The sequence below is a fragment of the Bos javanicus genome, chromosome 15, assembly GCF_032452875.1.
Source record: "Bos javanicus breed banteng chromosome 15, ARS-OSU_banteng_1.0, whole genome shotgun sequence".
In the NCBI taxonomy this organism is placed as follows: domain Eukaryota; kingdom Metazoa; phylum Chordata; class Mammalia; order Artiodactyla; family Bovidae; genus Bos; species Bos javanicus.
In genome coordinates, this window is record NC_083882.1 from 30,925,497 (window position 1) to 30,945,672 (window position 20,176).

Genomic DNA, 20,176 nt, shown 5'->3' on the forward strand with positions numbered 1-20,176 from the left:
TTCTCCAGGGGATCTTCCCAGCCCAGGGATTGAATCTGGTTCTCCCGCACAGCAGACAGGTTCTTTACCATCTGAGCCCCTCAATTCAAAAACCACTTCTATAACATCTCTGAAATAAGCAGCCTCTGCTTGAGCTCTGTTGACATGAAACCATGGGTTTCACTGCTGGACAATTCCACATTTGACGCAATTCTTCCTTATCCTGAGGTGAGCCTGCTTCCTGGCAGCCTCCACCACTGACCCTTGTGGAGCTGGGTTTTAGGAGCTGCAGGTTAAGCCTGCTTCATGTCCAAACCAATATTTGGGGAAGAAAGAAAAGTACTCTGACATTTACCTAAGAACATACTATGTACCAGGCATTGGGCCAGGTAGAGCTTTCAAATGTTCCCTCATTGAATTACTTTAAAAAGTTTTATTTTGAAAAACTTCAAATATATAGAAAAGAGAAGAAACAGGTTAACGAACAACCATATACCTACCACCTGGATTTAATAACTTAGCATCTTGCCATATCTGTTTCATCCATTTGGGGAGGGAAATATTTTCTTTTTAACTTTTTATTTCAAACACACCTGAAGGTAGACACTAAAATGATGAGCCCCCTTATACTTATTGCCTACTGTCAACAACCATCAAGTTTCTGCCATTCATGTCACTGAAGTATTTTCTTACAAACTATAGACATTATAAACATTTCGATCCTAAATATGGCAGTATGTGTCTCTAAGCCATAAAAGACATTTTCCTTCTTGACCACAGTACTGTTATCACACTTAACAAAATGAATCTCTCACATAATTCTTGTGGCCATCCTAGGAAGAAGGGTTGATCTAAGGGCAAGGGTTGATCTTTATTTGTTTGGGCTCCAAAATCACTGCAGATGGTGACTGCAGCCATGAAATTAAAAGACGTTTACTCCTTGGAAGGAAAGTTATGACCAACCTAGATAGCATATTCAAAAGCAGAGACATTACTTTGCCAACAAAGGTCCGTCTAGTCAAGGCTATGGTTTTCCCTGTGGTCATGTATGGATGTGAGAGTTGGACTGTGAAGAAGGCTGAGTGCCAAAGAATTGATGCTTTTGAACTGTGGTGTTGGAGAAGACTCTTGAGAGTCCGTTGGACTGCAAGGAGATCCAACCAGTCCATTCTAAAGGAGATCAGCCCTGGGATTTCTTTGGAAGGGATGATGCTAAAGCTAAAACTCCAGTACTTTGGCCACCTCATGCAAAAAGTTGACTCATTGGAAAAGTCTCTGATACTGGGAGGGATTGGGGGAAGGAGGAAAAGGGGATGGCAGAGGATGAGATGGCTGGATGGCATTACCGACTCGATGGACATGAGTTTGAGTGAACTCCAGGAGTTGGTGATGGAGAGGGAGGCCTGGCGTGCTGTGATTCATGGGATTGCAATATTCGGACACGACTGAGCGACTGAATTGAACTGAACTGAAGGGCAAGTGTCCTCTTCTCTAGGCTAGATATCCTTTCCTCATTAGATGTGACTTGGAGGCCCCAGTCTTGGTCCTCATGCTCTACAGCCAGTTCATCAGGGTCGCTTTTAGAAAATGGTATCCTGAACCGGGCCTGATGCTCTCAGCAGAGATCTGCAAATCTGCATGTCTGCTAACATGCAGGTTACCACGCACGTGTAGCACACTCCAGCCAATGTGGGCTTCATGCGTGCATGCACGTGTGCTCAGTCATGCCTGACTCTTTGTGGCCCCGTGTGCTGTAGCCCACCAGGCTTCTCTGTCCATGGAATTTTCCAGGCGAAAATACTGGAGTGGGTTGCCTTTTCCTCCTCCAGGGGATCTTCCCCACCCAGGGATTGAACCCACATCTCCAGCATTGGCTTTAGTCAACTGAAATGCTCCTTTTTTCCAGTTTCTTTTCCACAGGAAGAACACCAGCCTCCTCTCTCTTCCCCTCCCCACAAGGAACTCCAGTCTGTTTATTTCCAAACATGTCTGCCAATAAACAGAAATGGGAATCATTTTTTTTTTTTCCGTTGGGATGGGAGAGATATATTGAAGTGAAGTGAAGTGAAAGTCGCTCAGTCGTGTCCGACTCCTTTTGGGTTGGCCAAAAAAGTTCATTTGGGTTTTTCCCTGTAATGAACTTTTTGGCCAATCCAGTATTATATTTCTTTAGGAGGCTGAGTCTCCTTGAAAATGTGAAATATGGAGTATAGATATTTTGATGGTCAGTTATCTTTAATTATGCACCCATGAATTTTTAATCACTGTAGTTACTCGCTGTGATTATTTCTATAGTTTTAGTTTGAGATTGGTTATTGGTTTTGTTGAAAAAACTCTTTGAAGTTTCACATCGTAACCCAGAGTCTTCTGTTTAAGCTTTATTGAAGTGTTACTGGTAAATAAAATTGTAAGATGTCTACAGTGTATATCATGTGATTTGGTACATGTATATATAGTGAAAGGATTCCCACAGTCTAGTTAATTAACACATCCATCACCTCTATATTTACCTTTTTATGTATGAGACAGAACATTTAAATTCTACCCTCTTAGCAAATTGTAATTGTTCAGTACAGTGTTATTAACTATAGCTACCATGTTATAGACTTCCCTGGTGGCTCAGCAGTAAAAAACATGCCTGCAAATGCAAGAGACACGGGTTCGACCCGTGGGTCAGGAAGATCCCCTGGAGGGGGAAATGGCAACCCTCTCCAGTTTTCTTCCATGGGAAATTTCATGGGCAGAGGAGCCTGGTGGGCTACAGTCCATGAGGTCACAAAGAGTCAAGACACGACTGAGCGACTAAATAACACCACCACCACCATGGTGTATATTAGATCTTCAGACTTGACTCCTCCAATAGCTGAAAGTTTTTGTCCTTTTAGCAACTTTTCCCAATTCCCCCCACCCCTCCAGTGTCTGGTAACCCGCTTTCCACTCTCTGACTTTTTTTTGAGTTTGAGTTTGACTTTTTTTCTTTTGATTCCACATATAAGTGATCTGTGCAGTATTTACTTGACTTTCTCAGTCTGACTGATTTCACTTAGCATAATGCTCTCAAGGTCAATCCATGTAGCTGCAAATGGCAGAATTTCCTTCTTTCTTGGGGTTGAATAATATTCCACCATACCACATATATATATATATATATATATACACATATATATATATGGCATTTTCTTTACCCATTCATCCACTGATGGGCTATAACTGAAACTATTTCCTTAACTTGGCTATAGTGAATAATCTTGCGGTGAACAGGGGAATGAAGCTATCTCTTTGATATCCTTTTTTCATTTCCTGTGGATATATACCCAGAGTTAGATTACTGGATCATATGTAGATAGGTTTAAAGGCGGAAAAACATATAATATTAAATTTAAACATAACACTTACCACCTTAATCATTTCTTAATTCAGCATCCTTTATCTTTTATGTATACAGTTGACTTTTTTAAACCTAAATATAAGGCTTAGATTTATTCCCGTTACATATTATCTTGTTGGTTTTTGCCTTCTATTCAGTTCAGTTCAGTTCAGTTCAGTCGCTCAGTCATGTCCGACTCTTTGCGACCCCATGAATTGCAGCACGCCAGGCCTCCCTGTCCATCACCAACTCCCGGAGTTCACTCAAACTCATGTCCAACGAGTCAGTGATGCCATCCAGCCATCTCATCCTCTGTCATCCCCTTCTCCTCCTGCTCCCAATCCCTCCCAGCATCAGAGTCTTTTCCAATGAGTCAACTCTTCGCATCAGGTGACCAAGGTATTGGAGTTTCAGCTTTAGCATCAGTCCTTCCAATGAATACCCAGGACTGATTTCCTTCAGAATGGGCTGGTTGGATCTCCTTGCAGTCCAACGGACTCTCAAGAGTCTTCTCCAACACCACAGTTCAAAAGCATCAAGTCTTTGGTGTTCAGCTTTTTTCACAGTCCAACTCTCACATCCATACATGACCACTGTAAAAATCATAGCCTTGACTAGATGGACCTTTGTTGGCAAAGAAATGTCTCTGCTTTTTAACATGCTATCTAGGTTGGTCATAACTTTTCTTCCAAGGAGTAAGCGTCTTTTAATATCATGGCTGAAGTCACCATCTGCAGTGATTTTGGAGCCCCCAGAATAAAGTCTGTCACTGTTTCCACTGTTTCCCCATCTATTTCCCATGAAGTGATGGGACGAGATGCCATGATCTTAGTTTTCTGAATGTTGAGCTGTAAGCCAACTTTTTCACTCTCCTCTTTCACTTTCATCAAGAGGCTGTTTAGTTCCTCTTCACTTTCTGCCATAAGGGTGGTGTCATCTGCATATCTGAGGTTATTGATATGTCTCCTGGCAATCTTGATTCCAGCCTGTGCTTCTTCCAGCCCAGCGTTTCTCATGATGTACTCTGCATATTATTTAAATAAGCAGGGTGACAATATACAGCCTTGACGTACTCCTTTTCCTATTTGGAACTGGTCTGTTGTTTCATGTCCAGTTCTATTCAGATCAGATCAGATCAGATCAGTCGCTCAGTCGTGTCCGACTCTTTGCAACCCCAAGAATCGCAGCACGCCAGGCCTCCCTGTCCATCACCAACTCCCGGAGTTCACTGAGACTCACGTCCATCGAGTCAGTGATGCCCTCCAGCCATCTCATCCTCTGTCGTCCCCTTCTCCTCCTGCCCCCAATCCCTCCCAGCATCACAGTCTTTTCCAATGAGTCAACTCTTCGCATGAGGTGGCCAAAGTACTGGAGTTTCAGCTTTAGCATCATTCCTTCCAAAGAAATCCCAGGGCTGATCTCCTTCAGAATGGACTGGTTGGATCTCCTTGCAGTCCAAGGGACTCTCAAGAGTCTTCTCCAACACCACAGTTCTATTAGAATCAACCAAAATATTTTCTAATCCTGATTACATCAACCAGCTTTCTGAATTAATTTTGCTTCCTGCTTTAAATCACCTCCAAATTTGATCAGCATCTATCCTGCTTACTTGCCTAAACTATTGATTATAGCCTAATACTTGATTCCCTCTGTGTTGGACTCTGGGCACAGTGAGTTTATTGGGAAAACTGAATGAGTGTAGGAGTTGAGAGATCTAAGCTTTAGTCTGAAATCAGAGTCTCTGAGGCTGTGTGACCACCACAAGGTGCTTCCCTCTGAGGCTGGACTTCAGTATCCTTCCAACTCTAAAATAATGCAGTGGTCCTTCTTGGCGTCTGTCCTGCTTTGTTTTTTCCTACAAGTGACTGCCATCTTCCAAGAGCTTGTATAATAGAATGTGTTCAGATTTCTGCAGGTGGAGGGACCCGTGATTTCTTAGATCTGAATAGAAGATCCATTTCAGTTGCAGTTTCTGAGTTATTTGGATCAGTTAAACATGCATTCATTCAGCTCCTACTATGCGTTAAATGCTGTTAAAGGCTCTCAGAGTACAAAAATGAGTAAGAAGAAATAACCCTGGCCTCTAGGAGCTCACAATTTCATGAGGAAAACAGACACACAAAGCATTGACTCTAAAATATGTGGCAGGACTTTCCTGGCGATCCAGTGGTTTAGAATCTGCCCCAGAGCAACTAAGCCCATGGGCCACAACTCCTGAGCCCACGTGCCACAGCCAGAGCCTGTGCTCCACAGCAAGAGAAGCCACCGTAGTGAAAAGTCCACGTACCACCACTAGCATAGCCTCAGCTCGCCACAGCTAGAGAGAGCCTGTGCACAGCAACATCCCAGCGCAGCCAAAACTAAATGTATTTTTTAAATATCTGGTTGTGCCAGGTATCAATTTAAAACCCAAGTCCTTCTAACCACCTTCACGGCTGCCCTTCTGTCCTGTGCAGTGCCCTCTCTCACCTGACCCACTGCATGGCCTCCCTTCCCCCTTGCTTATCCCTACAGCTGATTACCACAGGTTTATTTATTTTTGGCCATGCCACATGACATACAGGATCTTCCCCAACCAGGGATGGAACCTATGCCCACTGCAGTTGGAGCATAGAGTCTTAATTACTGGACCACCAGGGAAGTCCCTGATCACCGCAGGTTTAAGCACTGAAGTCAGTTCATGTAACTCCTCTGCTCAAAACCCTCTGATCACTTCCCAGTGTCCTTGGCATGAAAGCCAAAGTCTTCGGCATGACCTGCCTTCCAGAGCCACGTCATCTTGCCCTGGGCCACACCCATCCCCTGCTCTCCGGCCCTACTGGTCTCATCACTGTTCCTCAACAGGCAAGCCTGTTCTTGCCTCACACAGGCCTCAATCCCTCTGTCTAGAATGATCTTCCCAGACCACCCTGATCATGAACAGCCTCTGACACTCTTCTCCTGACCATTACTACTGCTTTCCATAGTAACTCTTTCTAAATGAAATTGTGTATTTGTTTTCTTATTCCTTTTATGTCTCTTCAACTAGAAAAGAAGCTCTGTGTGGCCAGGGACTTCATCTGGTTTTCCAGCATGATATTTCAAGTGCCTAGAACAGTGCTTGGTATATAGAGTGTATTTTGTGGAATGAATGAATTTGTTCACATTTTAAAATTACCCCCTTACAAGGCTACATTTACAGTGTCATGAAAGAATATATTTTTTTTAATACGAAAGCAATTTTATCTTTAAGTCTAGCCTCTGCACACACTATTTTCAGTCCTTGGGCCCTTCCCATCTTAGCTCCCCTCTCAGATTAGCTTATTTAATCTCAAAATTGGACTGCTATTCAAAGATGACTTCCTGTCTCACCTATTTCCTCTTTCTCGGAATCCCAGAGCCCTTAACCTCTACTGTCATCTTGCCAGCCCAGCTGCTCTCGGGGATGCTTCACAACCTATCAGGCAGGCAAGGGCCAAGCTTATCTATCATTTAGAGCAGAGCAGAGGGAAGGGGGCTTCAGTTAAAGCTCCAGAGGATTCTTTTGGACCCCATTCATTCATCTATCAGGTGCTTCTTGAGCCTCTGACCAATGTTAGGAACTACAGTGGTCTTTGAGGACAAAAGTGGTGTCATCCTTCTGGTTTTCAAGGAATTCATAGGCCAGAGGGAGAGAGAGACATGCAGACAAGAAAAGGAGTTCCATGACATGTGCCATAGGGCTGGTAGAGAGGGGAGGGGGACCAACTTTGTAAAAGGGAACAGTGCATGGAGGCCTGGAAACGGGAGGGGTGTGACGTGTTTGGACGTGTGGATCTTTCCATGTGACTGGAGCACAGGGTATCTGGGAGGGAGGAAGGCGAGATCATGAGAGCGGAAGACAGAGCAGGGAAGGTAGGCAGAAACCAGATCATACGGGGAATTATTTATCACACTAAGAAATTTGGACTTCATTCCAAAGCTATTGAGGAACCAATGGAAAGCAGAATTTTTTTTTAATTAAAAATAACTGTGTTGGTACAAAGTGATAACCATCGTCTGAGCCTTCAGTGAGTCATAGTATAATCAGATCAGATCAGATCAGTCGCTCAGTCATGTCCGACTCTTTGCGACCCCATGAATCGCAGCACACCAGTCCTCCCTCTCCATCACCAACTCCCGGAGTTCACTCAGACTCACGTCCATCGAGTCAGTGATGCCATCCAGCCATCTCATCCTCTGTCGTCCCCTTCTCTTCCTGCCCCCAATCCCTCCCAGCATCAGAGACTTTTCCAATGAGTCAACTCTTCGCATGAGGTGGCCAAAGTACTGGAGTTTCAGCTTTAGCATCATTCCTTCCAAAGAAATCCCAGGGCCGATCTCCTTCAGAATGGACTGGTTGGATCTCCTGCAACATCAAAGATTGTTGGTCACAGATCACCATGACAAATATAATAATAATGAAAAAGTTTCAAATATGTGGAGGATTACCAGAATGTGATAAACCTGAATATACATTATTACATAATGTCATTGTGTTCAGGTTTCCTTTTTTCCTCGGGCTGACCAAGCCAAAGCCAGATGTGAACCCTCTGCATTTGTGGCAAATCTGTTGTTGAGGACAGAGTTCACAATTGTACTCAATTCACTTTATGTAGAGAGAAAGCAGAAGAATTTTCTAATTGAAAGGTCTGAATTCATTCACATGTTCATTTATTCATTCATTCAACTAATATAATATTTAAAAATTTTTTTTAATTTTATTTATTTATTATTGGCTATATGTAGAATCTTTATTGTGGCTCAGGCTTAGTTATCCCATGCATGTGGGATCCCTGACCAGGGATTGAACCCACATCGCCTGCTTGGTAAGGCAGATTCTTAACCACTGGATGACCAGGGAAGTCCCAACCAATATAATTTGAACTCCTGTTATGTACTAAGCCCAGTGCTAGGCTCTGGGTGTATGGCATTTAATATCATTTTCTTGCCATTATAGAGCCAGTTATCCATGGGGCTCAAAGGAAGATTGTTTGGCAGCTCCTGCCCTGAGGAGGTATATGAGTAGGAAACTTAATTTTAGTAAAGAATGGAAGCATTTTTCTAATAATAGGTATATGTTTAAGCAGATTTTGGTATGTCCATAAATGGAATATTATGTAGCCATTAAAAATTATCTTTGCAAGCATAGGAGAAAGATTTATGATGTGTCTTAATGGTGTAGGAGAAAGATTTATGATGCTCACTAGAAAAAGCAGAGTAAAAATCTGTACAGAGTGGTATATATCAATTAGGAAAAGCAAGCATAAAAAGGTCATGAAATATACAAAAGTAGTCATTGTAGCTCTTCGCAAATTGATTTTTTCTGCTACTTTTTCTATATCAAAAATTTTTTTCTATTAAGCATACCTTTAATTTTTCAACCGAACATTTACTATAAAGGGAAAAAGATGAATAAAACAAAGAATGAAAGTTGGGGGACAGGTGGTAGAAACAGGTGTGACAGTCATTTACCTGACATGATTTAGATCCCATCAACCCTGGAGGGCTGGGATAGTGGAGGGACTTCTTGCCTTCGGGCAGTTCCTTTAGGATCCGTGGCTGGTCATCCCTTGCTTTTCCAGAAAGCCTGTGTCAGAACTTCTGTCTGAGGACATCTGGCAGAAGCATTCTGGTATGGCAAGTTCTAATCCCAGTTAGATTCTAGATGACCTTGGACAAGTCAGTCTCCCCTTTCCTTGTCTGGTTACTCCCTTCTTGAAGAAAAAATTTTCAAAGACTGTCCCAGGAAACAGAATAAACAGGAAGAGTCTGGCCACAGGGCAGGCAAGTGTACTTTTTCAAAATAAACAGAAGCTCATCCTGACATCCTATTTCCCTTTAACTTTCAGTCTCTTCCAATCTTGCTAGCTATTAATATTTTCTTTTTTTTTTTTTTATCTTTTTCAGGAAATGATCGAAATGGCTTAGATTTCAACAGGCAGGTAAGGACATTCAGAAGAAAAATTTATTCTATAAATTTTAGGGGTCATTCATACTATGTCAAGTGTGGGGACACAAAGAAGATTAAGGGAAGTGTTCAAGGGTGTTTATTTGTAGATTCATCACTCTCAGGATTGGTAGGGGTATTTCAAGAGCTTTTGCAACCCCCATCTGCTGAATTGGCAGGCAAATTCTTTACCACTAAGCCACCTGGGAAGAAGACAAAAGGGTGGGCTTCAGTTAAAGACACATCTAGGTAAACTACGAGGAAGGACTTGCAGCCAATGAGCTTTATCAAACACTGGAAGAGCTACCAAAGGAAGGAGGCTGTAGAATAGGCTTCTCTCTCAAGGTCTTTAAAAATAAGACAAGGACTTCCCTGGTGCCTAAGATCCAGTGCCTAGGACTCTGAGTACCCAATGCAGGAGTCCCAGGTTCCATCCCTGGTCAAGGAACTAGATCCCACATACTGCAACTACAGATCTTCAACTAGGATCCTATGTGCCCCAGCTAAGCCCCAGCTCAGCCAGATAAATAAGTATTTATTAAAAAAAAAAAAAAAGATGAGACAGATTCTCAACTAAGGGATAGTTTGGCCAGGTGTGTTTCCAGGGCAGGAGGATGGAGGATATGCCTGAGGATTCTGTGACCCTGAAGGAGCCCTCCGTGGTTGGGGTGTGGCCCGTTGCCTGTTCTTTCTGAGCTTCGTGGCCCTTGGATGAGGGCATCTCACAGTCCCTTGGATGAGATGCGCAGGGAGTAGCCCATCCACACCAAGACGGCGGCACTAGCCCAGCCTGGAGGTGGCCCGCTCCACAGGCCTGGTGGGTTTGGCTGCCTGTGTGATCTGTTTGAAGCTGGGGAAAACCTTGCACTTAGGTCAAGGGTGGGGGCAGCCCCTCTGGTCCCAGCAGCCTACCGAGAGGCCCCTGATCCTTTGAACTTCTGTAGGGATAAGATTTCCTCACCAGTTGGGAGAAAGTTTCCAGGTTTCTGTCAGGGGAGGACCTCACTAGAGTTTGCTTCTCTTGGATAAGCCTCATCAGGGCAGAAAGGAGGGCAATCCCACCCTCCCCTGGGAAGGGTTTCTGCATTTCTCATTAATGACAAGAACAAACACAAGAGATTTTTTCCTTTTTTTTTTTTCTTTCGGTGCACAGGCTTCTCTATTTGTGTTATGCAGGCTCCAGAGCGTGTGGGCTCAGTAGTTGTAGCATGAGGGTTAGCTGCTCCATGGCGTGTGGGATCTTAGTTCCCTGACCACAGTTCGAACCCGCATCCCCTGCATTGCAACATGGATTCCTAATCACTGGACCACCAGAAAAGTCCCACAAGAGACCTTTTCTTTAGAGGGGTGGGAATTTTGGAGTAAGAGAGGCTCTGCTGGTCACGCTCCTTTACACACTTAGACTGGCATTCACCTCTGTGCACAAACACACACATCCACACCCTCCCTAAGAATCCACCTGGCTCCTTCTCATTCTGCCTTTCAGATGCCATCAGATACCAGCACCCACACCCTCACATTCACACCAGCTCACCTGTGGACCTGCAGGTGGGCACTAGAATTTCTCAGGTCCCTAAATTGATAGTGATACCCTCGAGCTTCATGACGAGGGAAGTAAACCAACATTTGCAGACACTCAGGCAGTAGGCAAGGAGCTTCTGGCACTTCGTCTCATTTGATCCTCACTATTCTCACCTTACTTGGTAAGGAAATCGCTTCCCAGGTAGCCCCACCTGATTTGGGGAAGGGTTTGAGAGGTTAAGTAATTTGCCAAAGGTCATGCACATTGGTTAACTGGCAGAGCCAGGACTTGAACCCACATCTCCTTGACTCCTAAGCTCATTTTTCCCATGATGCCTTGCAGCACCCTCCTCCCCAGTCCCTCAATTCCCCTCTCCCTGAAAATGCACACCGTCCTTAGGGAGAGGCCTGGGAGCCAGCAGCTGAGTGTGACCTCACCGTGACTAACCTGGAGGAAGTGGGAGGTGGAGGGAGCTGGGAGGGGAAGAAACAGTGTTGTGTAGGAGTCGTCTTTGTGTCTGATACCGAGAAGGGTTGGCGGACACGGGAAAGCAAAGGCTAAGCCGCCGCCTTTGGTGAAGCTCCGGTTGGAAGACCCCAAGCCAGTTGGTGCCATGGGGAATTGCAGCCAGGCTCTGGGTACACTGCCCGCCATCTTGAGGTTGCATGAACAAGGGATGTTTACTCATCAGGAAGTTTCGTGCTGAGCCTGTTAACTTCCTGATCCCAGGAAAGCAGCCTGAGCCTGTTTGGGAGATAATAGTGAGCTGACCCAGAAGCAGGGCCACCCCTAAGTCCCTCGGAAAGATTAATTCAGAGCTGGAAGGCAACAGGACAAGGCCAGATCCCTGGACGGGGAGTCCGAGGTCCTGAGGGCCAGTGCTCTTGCACCGTACACAATCCTCTCCTTTCTGGGCCTCAATGTCCTCATGAATAAAAGAAAGATGTTTGCATAACATGGTCGCCAAAGCCCCTGCAGTCTGTATGTTATGGTCCCATCAATTTTCTCATGCCATATTCTGTTTGGTTATGCTTCCACATTCCTTTCATGTTTTTCTTTGAAGAGAAACAGGGAAAAGAGTGTCCATTTCTTTACCCTGAGCTGTAGAGAGTGAAGAGAAAATGTCACATGAAATCTTTCCAGCCTTTATGATCTCGTGTCATCCAGAGAAAAGCATTTTTCTGAAATTTAAGGCGCAGAGACAGAAGGACCCAGCAGGCTAGATCTGGGGCTAACCATTCATTCTTTGAATACTTAATCATTCCTAAGGGTTAGATAGAGGGTGTCATTTGTAAGATGATAAATTGCCAACGAACTCTGTAGGCAATTCTGTTAAGACAGAAGAGCGCTGAGCTCTGAGATACTGCACAAGGACGTCACCATAGAGATGGTGTCCGAAGCGGGTGACAAGGGAAGAGTATGGGATTTGACTGGCAGAGAGGAGCAACAAGAATATTCTTGTTGCTGTGAAAGTAGAGCCTCACCACGTAAAAGGGAACTATGCGAAGGTCAGCATGGGGTGTGATGGTGGGAGATGAGGCTGGACAGACTGTGTAGAGCTTTGAATGCCCAGCAAAGAAGTCTGGATCTATCCCATGGACAGGAGGGAAGCCACTAGGCTTTTTCAAACAAAACTAGTTTCACTTAATGGAAGAGCATCAGAAGTGGGTATGGGTGAGGAGGGAGGAAGGATGAACGGACTGATGTGAGAGCGGCCAGCGGGATGCTGCTGAAGCAGGAGGAAGTGGGCAGTGCCAAGGAGTGGGATTAAGCACACAGACAAAGAGCCAGATGGCCTGCATTAGAGTCCTGGGCTTTGTACTGCTTGGCATTGTGACCTTGTACAAATTCTTCAACTTCTATATTTCTCTGGGGAGAATACTGGTACCTGTCTCACAGGACTGTTGTGAGTGTGTGTACATTAGTGTACCTCTTTGACAATGTCTAGAATATATATATACTGTATGCTGCTGCTGCTAAGTCGCCTCAGTCGTGTCCGACTCTGTGCGACCCCATAGACGGAAGCCCAAGAGGCTCCCCCGTCCCTTGGATTCTCCAGGCAAGAACACTGGAGTGGGTTGCCATTTCCTTCTCCAATGCATGAAAGTGAAAAGTGAAAGGGAAGTCGCTCAGTCGTGTCTGACTCTTAGCGACCCCATGGACTACAGCCTACCAGGCTCCTCCACCCATGGGATTTTCCAGGCAAGAGTACTGGAGTGGGTTGTCATTGCCTTCTCCAGGGGATCTTCCCAACCCAGGGCAAAATAGAGTCCAATTTGGGAGAGATTTCTGGTATACAATCAGGAGGATTTGGGCAACAAATTGGAGATGGACAGCAAAGGAAGGGGAAAGGTCTGGCACAATTCTTGTGTTTCTGGCTTCGATGCTAAACATTAGTGGGGCTGCGATCAGAGATCAAGAGGATTGGAGGTCCAGTCAGTTTGTTCAGATGATAGGAGGAGGAAGAAAGGCAGATAATGGTCTATAGGTGCTCAATACATGATGAGAAACTCAGATCTAGAGCGAGCAGACAGGTTAGGATGCGTACTGAGGAGTCACCATTGAATGGTGTTAATCCTAGCAATGGGAAGGAGTGAGGTCACCTTGGGAGGTGGTGCAGACTGGGATGAGAATCCAGAGAAGACCTGGAGAGAAGGAACATGTCAGGGACAGGCTGATGAACAGGTACCCATAGATGAGACTAAGAAGGAGTGGTGAAAGGGATGGATGGAGAACCACACCCACAAAGGAAAGATTTTCACAAAGGTGGGGACAACAGATAGCATCAGAGTGCACAGAGATGTTGTACAGCCCCAACTGGGAAGTGGCCATGGTCTGGAAGTGAGGTGAATGGTGCTGGTCTCGTCATGGCATCGTGATGAGAACAGATGCCAGGTTGCTATGGGGTGTGGGGGAGGGGAGGAGGGGTTAGGACATGATGGAGATGAGGACTACAGAATTCCCTTCCAAGGAGTGGGATGATGAAGAGATGGAGATGTTGGCCGAAGATGGAGACAGTGTGAAGAGAAGTTTTTGGGGGATGAGGGAGGCTTTGGGGGGCTGTGGGCCTGGGGAGAGATGGGAGATGCAGTAGAGGAGACAGAAGAAGGAGAACATGGATGGAAGATTTAGCCTAGAAGAGGGGGGTGGGGGGAAGGGCTAAGCACCCTGCCAGTGAGTTCAGGAGCCCAAGGGACAGCCTTCCAGTCCCGGAGTTTCTCCACTTCCACTTCCTGCTCTTTGGACCCGCAGCTAACTTCAGAAGAACTTTAGGAAGTATTATTGACTCACAGGGCTTGGAGAGCCCACAGTGACACAGGCACCCCTGGGCAGCCTGGCGCTGCTCTGTGCTGATGGCTTCTGGGTCCCTCATCAATCCAGGGCCATGGTTGTCCATCAGAACTATCAGCATGGCGTCTCCACCTGTGCTGTGGAATGCTGTCTGGCCAGAAGACTTCACAAAAGCTCTCTGAAGCCAGAAGAGAGTCTGAAGCAGGTTGGCAGGTATCTTTGTCTCTGAGCATCCTGCCCCCAAAGCTGACAGCCAGCTACCTGGGGTTCTGTCTCAGCCCCAGGCCTGGCAGTATTCTCAACTCACCTGCTCCTACAACAGGAGGCACTTCCTTTCTGGCTCAGCTGGTAAAGAATTCACCTGCAATGTGGGAGACCTGGGTTCGATCCCTGGGTTAGGAAGATCCCCTGGAGAAGGGAAAGGCTACCCACTCCAGTATTCTGGCTTAGAGAATTCCATGGACTGTATACTCCATGGAGTTGCAGAGTTGGACATGACTGAGCGTCTTTCACTTTCACTAAGCCACTTGAGTAGTAATTGGGCTTCCCTGGTTGCTCAGACGGTAAAGCGTCTGTCTGCAATGTGGGAGACCTGGGTTCGATTGTTGGGTCGGGAAGATCCCCTGGAGAAGGAAATGGCAATGCACTCCAGTACTCTTGCCTGGAAAACCCCATGGACAGAGGAGCATGCTGGGTTATCGTCCATGGGTTTGCAAAGAGTCAGACACGACCGAGCGACTTCACTTTCACTTTCCATGATGGAGGCAGGACCAGGCTCTCAAGCTGGGGCTTGAAGGTCTGCAGTGAAGACATAGTGAGTCTTCTCTGGGGCACCCAAGGAGGGCTGGCCCCACTGTAGCTGAGCACCAGAGGGTGAGGGAGGGAATTAATTGACCACGTTTGACCATTTAGTCCCACAAACCTGTGCCTAGCTGGGTAGTGAGGAAGAGTCAGAGAAGGGTAGAACGAGGTCCCTGCCCACAAAAGCTCCCAGTTGGTGGGAAGAAAACACAGTGGAAGATGCAGGGGGAGAGAAGGGAGAGAGGGGGGGTGCCCTGCATTATAGTAATGCCAGTGGGCTGATTCAGGGAGTCTCAGAAAGAGCTAGAGCATAGGGATAGCACTAGGGATAGAGCTAGGGATAGGGGGCCCAATAAGCTGGAGGGAGACTCTGAGACCTCCTTGTGAAAGACCTCAGAGGATGAGAGTTAGGATTGTGAAAGTCTTGATCCTCTGAGGCTTGTTTCCGTCTGCGGCAGAATCCAGCTTCTGGTCCTGTACTTCCAGGTGGATGCAGGATTGTTGATGGTGGATGGGCAGACTAAGGGAAGAGATTGAGCAGCCAGCCAACTACATTTTGCTCAACCCTAAGCAGTAAGGTTGGGTTTTAGTATGTTGACCTATGACATCCCTCTTTTTCCCCCGCCCAGGTACCAAAGCAATTGAAAAACACAGATGCAGGAGTCAGACAGATAGAGCTGCAAGGAAGACACGATTGTTTGTTTTTAACTCAGTGTGCTTTTATTGCCAAAAGAAAGTGAAAGTTTTACCCTAGGAAACATTGCTATAAAAATCATTTAACAACAAAACTATAAAGACAGAGTAATGACAAAGATAGTGGTAAATTCTATCAGAGAGCTTAGATGGACAAAATATATATAGTGAACATCAATACATCTCTCTTATTTCTTTGTCAAACAAGAGAAGAAGGACAACAATACAGTATTACTTTTAGGTAATATCCTTTATAAAGGTACAATTTATTTAAAAAGATTGCACTTAAACAATAGGCCAGAACTTATTTTCAATTAACTGGTTGGGGGACATGGTTCTGATGTGTTGCCATAATGGACTTTCAAAGACCTTGCTCCAGAACTAAATATATCCACCCAGCACACATAGAGTTGGTGGAGAAGAGACTTTAAAGTACCCTCCTAGCCAACAGGCAGGTCCCAGAAGGGACCAAGTCACACATATCCATTTCATTCTAAACCTGTGCTTCTCAGCCTTATCAGATACAATATCCCCTGTAACAGGGTGCTATAAAACTCCCTTAATATGCTAGAATGAAACTTATAGAAGACATACCTAAAAATCAGTAGGATACTCTAATTTGGATAATGATTCAAAGGAGAATGAAAAAAAAGTAAATAATATATATTTCAGCGAGTAAATCCTCGTGAAGACTCCCCCGGAAGGTTTGATGAGATAATATGATGTTTATATGAATGGGACAGACACAAGTACAGACTGATATTGGTATGCTATGCTGGCAGCTCAAAAGCCATGATTTTCCAAAATGTTAAGCAAACTCTTGATAAACTTCCAAACAAAGTAAAATATAATCTTTCTTCAATTTATGCAGAAAATGGCATCCCAGAAAAAGGCAATGCATATTAAAAGTGTGCAAAAAGTACAGTGTGCCCGCCTAAAAACTGGAATTGGGGACTTCCCTAGCAGTCCAGGGGTTAAGACTCACACTTCCAATCTTCCAATGCAGGGGACGTGGGTTCAATCACTGGTTGGGTTCGATCCCTGATTGGGAAACTAAGATGCCACCTGCTGCATGGAGCAGTCAAACGGAAAAATAAAAACTCTGGAATTGGGTTCTAGGCTCGTGTGATTATAGGCAGGCTATTTACTGACGCAAGTGACTGATGGGTATTTGAAAGCCAAATACAAGTTGTACAGAACACAAACAAGTGTTTCTTGGCTATTACCGTCTTCTGCATCACAGGATGTCTAGAGTGTCTGTCCTCTGCTTGGTAAATGCAAACAGAACCTCCTAGTTATTAAGACAGAAGAACCACCACACAGATATCAGAGGATGACCTTTAGCTTTGCTCTCACCGCTGCCCCTCAACCCCCGCCCCGCCCCACGGTGAGGACAGCTGCTGACTTAGGCTCACCCGGGACACAACCCTTCTTCAGGAGGTGGAGGGCACGGTGTTTCTGTGGCTATGATCCTTCCACACAGAAAGGCAAGACAGTGAAATACGGAGGCTCCCCAGCACTGGGAAAACGTACCCCAAGTGACACACACAAACCTGCCCTCAGAGAACTCGCTTGCTATTCCACAGGGAGACAGGTCTGAAAAGTACCTTAAAATGTCAGAACAACGGGTATGTAAACCAGTGCAGCCTGAACAGGGACTAAGCTGGGCCTGTGGAGTCACAAGGTAGACGGAGGGCAGAATTCTGAGGCAGGAGATGGTTGGTGAGACAGAAGGACTCCTTTCTCCAAAGTGATTCCCCCGTCATAGTCAAGATAAGGTAACAGTAGAAATATTTATTAGTAGTAAATATTTATTATTATTAAATGATAATAAATCCTGCCTGTGCACAGGTGCTGAGTGCAATGTGCTTCGTTTTTATTGTTCCTTTTATTACTTAGAACACTCCTGTGAGGTCTTTGGGATCATTCCAATTCCACAGATTAGAAAACTGAGGCGCTGAAAGGTTAAGGAATTTTCCCAACATCACTTCATCCAGAAGTACGGAATTTAAGGCTAGACCAGCCAAACTCCAGACTGCATGCTTCTTCTGCTCCACGGCCCTTCTTGTCTGGGAGGAGGTGGTCCCATGTAGTTGAGCCAATTGTCTGTATTGGTCAACCTCCCCGTGTTTCACTGTCCTCACCTGAAGATGAGAACAGTCATCAGGCCTCCTTTCCAGGCATGTTGTAAGGGTTAATTACAGTTAAGACACAGAATAGGCTCTGACATACAGTCATTGACCAATAAACATTAGCTGCTATTATTTCTGATGAATGAGAACCCATAATTTTCTCTTCCCCTTCTCTCCCTGGGTGGCTGCTCTGCCAAACTTGCACCAGTTTAGATGGGCTGCCAGTGCTACTAGAAGGAAATTTTTTTCTGAGATGCACGATCTTTCCATCTAAGCTTCCCCCTATCCAACCCTAGCTTGGATGGGAAGCAACTGATGAGTGTCTTCGCTTTTGGAGAGGTGGGAATTTGTCCTTTGCCAATCATGCTCTGCTGTTTGGCCTGAGGCTCAGATGTCAATGGTCTCCTGTTCGTGGCCTGGGCAGCAGCCTCAGTATTTAGATGGATTGAGCCTTATTTAGAACAGGACTGTGAGGAGCAGGTAGGAACAGGAGCAGCCAGGGTTCTCAAGAGGCTGGTCCTGGGACACCCTGGTTGACCTTAGAGCCGCCACCACCACCACGAAGCCCCTCTAGGGCACTGGGTGTGGGGCCAGCTCGTTCCGGCTGCAGCAATGGCACAAGCCCACGGGTGCCTCTAGATGGGGAGTGGGAGACCGAACATTCCTCTCCACTCATGTGTGGGGTGGAGAGCAGAGAGGACACAAGAGGAGAAGGAAAGCATCAGACCTTCTCCCCGATTCCGCGGGGATCCAAAAGAGGGCTTTCTTTGGAGATTTGAATGAGTTGCCTTTGATAGGTCTACATTCTGGTAAGGAAGGGCCAGTTTGTCCCCCTCTCGTGTAGAAGTCTTTTTGGAGCAGGAGTCTTGAAAAAGAAGCTGGATTTGGCTCAAATGGCATAAGAAATTAATACCATCCTGAGCTGAAAGGCAGTAGGCCATGCCTTCCATAAGCAGTATCTCATTGGAACCTCACAGCAACCCAGAGGGATAGCTTTTAGAATTCCCAATTTACAGATGAGAAAACGGAGTCCAGAAAGGTCAAGAGACTTTCCTGGATTCAAACCGTGAATGATGGAATGTGCCAGGCACTTTACCTAAAGTTCTATCTTATTTGATATTACTTAATCCTTACGACAGCCAGGTGAGGTAAGCGTGATTATTCCCATTATACAGCTGGGGTAACTATAACTCAGAGCGGTTAAGTAATTTATCCGGGGTGGAGCTCAGATGTGCAGCAGGCCTGTCTGACCCTACCCTGTGGCAGGCTGTTTTTGAGACAGAGAGATCCTGCGAAGCAACGAGCCCTAATGTTGCACAGAGCCCCCCGCCTGTAGTCTGCAGGGTACTTTTCCACAGGTCCCCAGCCCTCGTGCTCAGACCGCAGACCTCTCGCGGCCAGGGCTTGCCAGCCTGCATGACAGAGATGCTATCTGCAGGCTCGGGGAAGGCTGCCAGGGAAGGGGTGGGGTGAAGCAGGGTTCCCACCCAGAGGGTTCCCCTGCCCCGAGAGGAGGAGTGCCTCCCCGGCCTGTGCGTGAGAAGGGTGCAGGGAGGAGATGACTGTTTGCCTGTGTGTGTGCCCACAGGGCAGGGGGTGGGACCTGGCTTCTCTGTGCCCCCAGTCGGAGGGCTGTCGAGGCAACTCTAGTACCCAGAAGATTCTCCTAGAATCACTGCTGCGGCAGAAAATAAACTTTTCCACCTCAAACTTCCCTCTCCTAGTCTAGCCCGAGAGTGGCTTCGGAGGCCGGGCTCAGGGCTCAGGCGCTGTGGCCTTGTTCAATTCCCTACCCCATTAAGCCAACAGTTTGACTCTCACAACAGCTATTAAACAAGCATCATTATTCTCAATGAACAAGGGAAACTTCGGCTTAAAATGGTAAAGTGACTTCACTTAAGTGGCAGAGCCAGGGCTTATTCCACTTACCTTTATTCAGTGTTTACTTGATCATATGCGCTGTGTCCATTACTGGCCTCCTGTCTCCAATTCCAGCTTATTCTACTAACTGGCTGCCCCCTTCACCCCCATCACCCCTCTGGCCTCTGCTGCTTGTGTCCAGATCCCATGTCAAGACTCCCTTCCCTCCTCCCTGCGAGGCCGCTAAAATCCCCTCGGCTTCCAACGCCCAAGGATTCACATCCTGTTTTGTTTCTCTGTCTTGGCAGCCCCTCCCCTGCACTGGCATCTGTAACATTTTCTCCCCAGACACTGCTGGCATGGACTGCTGCAGGGCGTCTGGTTCTAGGCTTACAAGTGGCAGTGCAGTGGTCAGAGATCCAGCCCTGCGATCACACAGACCGGGATGTGAATCTTGGCTCTGCCACCAGGAGCTGGGGTCACTCACCCTTCCCAAGCCTCAGTTTCTCCCTCTGTAAAATGCGGGGAAATAATAGCATCAACCTCACAGCATTGTTAGGATGAGGATTGAAAGAAATCTTGAG

General features: G+C 46.1%; 1 protein-coding gene across 1 annotated transcript in view; it reads left to right on the forward strand.

Annotated features, from left to right (window-relative positions):
- The window catches only part of POU2F3 (POU class 2 homeobox 3), a 90,639-nt gene that overhangs the window by 23,542 nt on the left and 46,921 nt on the right, over window positions 1-20,176 (forward strand). The window contains exon 3 of the mRNA XM_061440603.1: window positions 9,254-9,288. Within this exon, the coding sequence (XP_061296587.1) occupies window positions 9,254-9,288 (35 nt within the window). The remainder of the gene's footprint in view (window positions 1-9,253; window positions 9,289-20,176) is intronic.